At 36.7% G+C, this 5435-nt stretch overlaps 2 protein-coding genes across 5 annotated transcripts; one reads left to right on the plus strand and one right to left on the minus strand.

The window, feature by feature from the left end:
* Positions 1-1935: 1935 nt before the first annotated feature.
* On the plus strand, positions 1936-4135 carry LOC128860268 (rhythmically expressed gene 2 protein). 4 transcript variants are annotated; one of them, XM_054097683.1, is made up of 4 exons: positions 1936-2025; positions 2732-3227; positions 3297-3379; positions 3482-4135. In XM_054097683.1, the coding sequence occupies exons 2-4, from the start codon at positions 3067-3069 to the stop codon at positions 4066-4068; spliced, it is 831 nt and encodes a 276-aa protein (XP_053953658.1). In that variant the 5' UTR covers positions 1936-2025; positions 2732-3066; the 3' UTR covers positions 4069-4135. The 4 variants fall into 4 exon arrangements, with proteins under 4 accessions (XP_053953658.1, XP_053953656.1, XP_053953657.1 ...); XM_054097681.1 differs by lacking the exon at positions 1936-2025 and adding an exon at positions 2032-2240; XM_054097682.1 differs by lacking the exon at positions 1936-2025 and adding an exon at positions 2249-2493.
* LOC128860269 (mitochondrial assembly of ribosomal large subunit protein 1) lies at positions 4070-5197 on the minus strand. Its single transcript, XM_054097684.1, has 4 exons — positions 4954-5197; positions 4727-4889; positions 4413-4673; positions 4070-4339 (listed from the first exon to the last, which is right to left on the minus strand). Exons 1-4 carry the CDS (start codon positions 5119-5121, stop codon positions 4155-4157), a joined length of 777 nt encoding a protein of 258 aa, XP_053953659.1. The 5' UTR covers positions 5122-5197; the 3' UTR covers positions 4070-4154.
* Positions 5198-5435: the final 238 nt, after the last annotated feature.

Below are 5435 nucleotides of genomic sequence, written 5' to 3' on the forward strand. Positions count from 1 at the left end.
CCAAAGATTTTGCGGAAGCACTAGGACACCACGAATTTGAGGCAAGTATAGGTTGGTTAGACAAGTTCAAAAGTCGGCATGGCGTTATTCAAAAGACATTATGTGGGGAAAGTGCTGACGCCAACATAGAAAACCGTGATGAATGGGTAACGAACGTCTTACCGAAATTAATTGAAAATTACAACATTAACGACATTTTTAATGCCGACGAGACTGCTTTGTTTTTCAAATGCTTGCCAACTAAAACACTGGCATTCAAAAATTAAAAATGCTTTGGTGGGAAGCAAAGCAAGGAGAGAATAACTGTCCTGGTGGGAAGCAATATGACTGGATCAGAAAAGCTAAAATTGCTGGTAATCGGAAAGGCCAAAAATCCGAGGTGCTTCAAGGGAATAAAATCTTTAGGTGTCGATTATGAGTTTAACAAAAAAGCATGGATGACCAGTGAGATTTATACGAAATGGATTGTAAAACTCGACAAAAAATTTTGTGATCAAAACAGAAAGGTGTTGTTTTTTGTTGATAACTGCACTGCCCACCCTAAAGATGTAAGAGATAAGTTGAGAAACATTCATCTCGCTTATTTTCCTCCCAACATGACTTCGTTACTGCAACCAATGGACCAAGGCATTCTCGACAATATGAAACAAAATTACAGAAAACGAATTTTAACGAATATATTGACTCAAGTGGATGAGGGAAATTCTGTTATGGCCATAGACTTGCTGCAAGCAGTTCGAAATCTTAGCAATGTATGGAATGTCTATGTTAAACCAGAAACAATTGCCAACTGTTTTAAAAAGGCTGGATTTTCAAAAGATGCTATGCAGATTCCATTTGAGCATTGGGCTGAAGAGGACCTTCTTTCAATATCAGATTTGGCTGCTTTACAGTCTTCATTTAAGAAAGTAGCAAATATCGAAGCATCGTTTGATGACTACGTAAATGTTGATAATGGTGTGCAGACTTCGGACAACCCATCCGAAGAAGATATTCTCAACAGCATTTTTGAAAGTCGCGGAGTTCCAGCTGAACCTGGTAAGCATTTATCTTTTTATAGTCAAACAAAAATTTAATATGTAAATATTATTTCAGATAACGATGAACACGATTTGACCGTTGAAAAATTGGCAGAAACTGAGGAGGCATTACCTACGTTGATACAAGCTGCTTCATCCATTAGCGTAATTAGAACCTTTGTGGAAATGAGGAGTGACGTGCCGATTAATGTTTTCAACTCTCTACATGATTTGGAAGCTTTTATTGAAAATGAAAAATGGAAGACTGTAATTCAAACCAAACTCACTGATTATTTTAAATAAAATTACATAAAAAATCAATGTTTCTTTATAATGAAGTTTCTATATAGTGAAGTGATTTTCAGGTCCCGTGCGAATTCACTATATGGAAGTTCGACTGTATATATGAAATATGAAATTTGAATATTACAGTTCCTGATTCATTTGTGCACTAATAAGGCACGCATCATCAGCTGGGTTTTTGCTTTTCACTAAAATAATGCCAACATTGTAGTATACTTTTAGGCCGCACACCGATCAACACACAATTCGCCGGTTCAAAAATTATGCCAAAGCACGAGGTAGCGAACGCAAACGTGATCGATAATTCTTGAAACCAAAGAACGTATAGCCAGAGAGCTTACAGTTTTATATCTCTGCACTCTCTTCACTCTCTAGACGTTATCTGATCAACCACACCAACTCGTAAAAACACAAATAAGTAATATGCAACCAGTACAAATTTTTAATAAGAGAAGTTATGCCGTTGCATTATCAGAGGAGATAACAACACTACTGGGAAATTCTCTTTGAAAGAGCCTTTAATGCCTTTCATTCTAACATTCATTTTACTGAGTATGTATGTATGGGCGGAGAAATGTACTTCATTTATTGCAGTTAATGCGATAATCAAGGCAAGCAAAGTAGAAAATAATCAGGAAAATATATGCATATTGCATTTTGTATTTACATTTTTGCTAATATTTACCGGAATGGGGTTTCATTGGTATACACTTTTATTATTTAGTAACTCTTTGCCTGCTGCTGTAGTTTGCTTACTATTCGCTTTCAAACTGGACTGCAAGCGCAGCAAAGAAGTCATTCCCATGGCAGCCGGTTCTACGTTACCGGAATGACTCGGGTTTTTCCGGACCAAGGGCTGCCGCCCCAGTAAACTAGCCCTGTCTAGTGAACCGATTATCATCATCTAGCACCAAAGAAGTAATTGACGCACATACAATTTGAAATTCATTATAAAGAAAACAAATTAAGCCTTTTCGATATACGCGCATTTGTCTTAATATTTAGTCATTTACAACAGCTTATTCTGTTCCTAAGAAAATGCCTGTGAAAACAAGTGTTTGGAAGAAAAATGTCAAGGAAATGAAAGGCTCTACACCACATACAACTGCATACTTGTGCCAAGCAACATAGATAAGAATTATAGTTAGATTCATTTGTATGTATTTGAAATGTGAGTGCACTGATATGACAATTGCATTTTGGTTACGCGCTGTATTCCACAAAAACAGTGGATATACCTGTTGTTTCAAGACTCATATATACGTATATTATACATACAAACAACCATACATATCCAGGTGCATCTTTCGCTTCTAAATAAAACCAAAATCACTAAAATGTTAAGAAAATACGCTTTCCTGAAATTTACTGCAACCATAAACATCACACTTATTTATTTTCTTATGTAGCCGTGTGCGTACATACATATACATAGATAGGCCGATAACCGACAGACCACGGGCCAAGCAGAGCAGCAAAGCGAATCCCCATTTATTTCTATTGATAAGACATCCAAATTTATAAACGAAATGGTGATTTGATTTGCTACAAAGCTAACGAACACCAATCGCATCAGCAGTTGTACGCAGAGTGTTGATTAAACAGCATCGAAAGGAATAGCCATTTATGTACATACATATGTACGAGTATATGCAACAATAAATCGCTAGTGTACGTGATACCAATAGCATAATACAGAGATCTTAAGTACTCACACCAAAAATTCCGCATCCGTCTAACCAGCATGACAACTGCCTTGGGCCGCTTGCGTCTAATCACTTTTGACGTCACCAATACTTTGCTGCAATTCCGTACTAGTCCTGGCAAGCAATATGGCGAAATTGGTGCACTTTTTGGTGTGCTTTGTGATAATGATGAACTCGCAAAAAATTTCAAGGCTAATTGGTAAGTTATGAATGAAGTTGAATGTTAGTTAAGCTGTACACACAAACTTTCTTTTTTGCTTTTGTTCAGGTATATGATGAATAGAAAATATCCCAACTTTGGACGCAATTCGCGTATTGGCTGGCAACAGTGGTGGCATCAGCTTATTAGTGGTATGTAGGCGTGCATAAATTATCAAGAGTAGAGAAAATGTTTCAAAATATGTTTTGTTCCTCTTTTGCTAAAATCCCATCAATAAATTTTTTTTTCACCAGGCACATTCGCAGACAGTGGCTCATTAATACCCGAGGATAAATTAGGAAACTTGTCCAATCATTTGTTGGAGCTTTATAAGACAAGCCTTTGTTGGCAGCATTGTAACGGCAGCATCGATTTACTCAATTATTTACGCTTGCAACAACAACTCGCTACAAACCATCATGACAATGAATTTAATGATGATCACAGCAGTCATAAATCGCCAATTTCTCTGGGTGTCATTTCCAACTTTGATCCGCGCTTAGACATTCTATTGCGTAATCTAAAAATTAAGCATTATTTTGATTTCACAATCAATTCTTATGATAGTAATTGTGAAAAGCCAAATCCTGAAATATTTAACTTAGCCATGAGGATGTCCGATTTGACTGATTTGAAGCCAGAAGAATGTTTACATATCGGTGATGGCCCAACTACAGATTATTTGGCAGCGAAAAATATTGGCTGGAATTCCGCACTTATACACGAGAAGAATGTCAACTATCTCATTCCAAAATATGGCGACAAAATTGAAGAACATTTCGTTTTCCCTAGTTTATATGATTTTCATAAAAAGTTTTCAAATAATTTTATAAAGTGGTGAATTATTTTAACATTAACTAGTGTTTACTACTACGGCCTATGTAATAAATACAAAATATACAAACTCATCTGGATGACCGTGCTTGATCAGTGATTAGCCAATGTATTCTTTGGTTGCATGTCACTTAGTTTTATAGAATTTTCGAAAAGCTCAACAAGTGGATCCTGTGGCTTATTGCTTTCTTTATCATATTTAATTCCAATAGCCCATAAGGATTCTAAATCATATAGTTCACGTGCTTCTGCCGAGAACACGTGCAAGGCTATGTTACCTGAAAGCAGTTAATATGTGAAGATGTTCATTAAAATATATTACTTCGCTATGGGTACAAATATTATGTTTACCTAAATCTAAAGCCATCCACTGGCGACTCTTTTCACCTTCAATCTTCGGCATAACCTCACCCTTGTGACGTTTGACTTTATAGATGCGCCTTACAAATTCCGCAATTGCCAACATGTGTCTATAACTGCGCCCATTGCACACCACCATATAATCAACGTATTTCAAATCTTTCGGCACAGAGCATACAAAAATATCTTCTGCACTCTCTTTCCGCAACACATCAACTAGATCCTCTACATCGAATACACCATGTTTGCCATCTGCAAAAAGCTCATTTACAATACTCAAATATTTCTTAACAATATTTTATTACGATTCAAGTCCAGCCCCAAGAATTCATCGTTCGCCATTTGCTTTGGCTCCTCCTCTAACTGATAACGTTGACGTTCCTCTTCGACATCAAAAATTTCGTTGGCATCTTCATCGTGGAATACTTTGTATTTATGTCGCATGACCCCTGGCAACGGCAATTCAGACTGAAATTGTGAATTAGTAATTTGCTACATTTTGAAAGAGTAGTTGGCGCAAAACTTTACTTACTTTTTGTGCAGCGCCTGCCTCGGCTAAAGGAGAAACCTTCCGATTCTTATTGCCTTTGCTATCTTCCTTTTGTGGCTCCGTTTGTGTAAATTCGTGATGTAATGCACGATGCAAATGACCATTTATTTGCTGTGATCGAATTATATGAAATACGTTACGTCTTAACATTTTTCTATTTTCTTAAACAAATGCCAAAATCTTTCTGTTGGTTGGAAACAGCTGTTCAGGCAAACATTGCAAGTTGAAAGTGACATCGGTTGTCAAATTCTGCCGATGAAAGAACGTATTTACGGTCTTAGATTTTGAATAAATAAAGGTGCACTCAAACAGATTTAGCAATACCTACATAGATGACATACCGATGCGATACATGATGGAAAGAAAAAATAGATGGCGCCTATCGTGGTACCTTTACTATGCTCTCAGCAAATTAGACAATGAGTGATGTCGTATTGACACCAGCATGGCCATATTACCATTTT

Source organism: Anastrepha ludens, chromosome 4 (genome assembly GCF_028408465.1).
Source record: "Anastrepha ludens isolate Willacy chromosome 4, idAnaLude1.1, whole genome shotgun sequence".
In the NCBI taxonomy this organism is placed as follows: Eukaryota; Metazoa; Arthropoda; class Insecta; order Diptera; family Tephritidae; genus Anastrepha; species Anastrepha ludens.

Coding starts and splice junctions, on each gene's coding strand:
- LOC128860268 (XM_054097683.1), top strand. CDS start 3,067: ATGACAACTGCCTTGGGCCGCTTGCGTCTAATCACTTTTGACGTCACC. Junction 3,228..3,296: donor AAAAATTTCAAGGCTAATTG/GTAAGTTATGAA, acceptor GCTTTTGTTCAG/GTATATGATGAATAGAAAAT. Junction 3,380..3,481: donor GTGGCATCAGCTTATTAGTG/GTATGTAGGCGT, acceptor TTTTTTCACCAG/GCACATTCGCAGACAGTGGC.
- LOC128860269 (XM_054097684.1), bottom strand. CDS start 5,121: ATGTTAAGACGTAACGTATTTCATATAATTCGATCACAGCAAATAAAT. Junction 4,890..4,953: donor AGGCAGGCGCTGCACAAAAA/GTAAGTAAAGTT, acceptor TCACAATTTCAG/TCTGAATTGCCGTTGCCAGG. Junction 4,674..4,726: donor CTTGGGGCTGGACTTGAATC/GTAATAAAATAT, acceptor AGCTTTTTGCAG/ATGGCAAACATGGTGTATTC.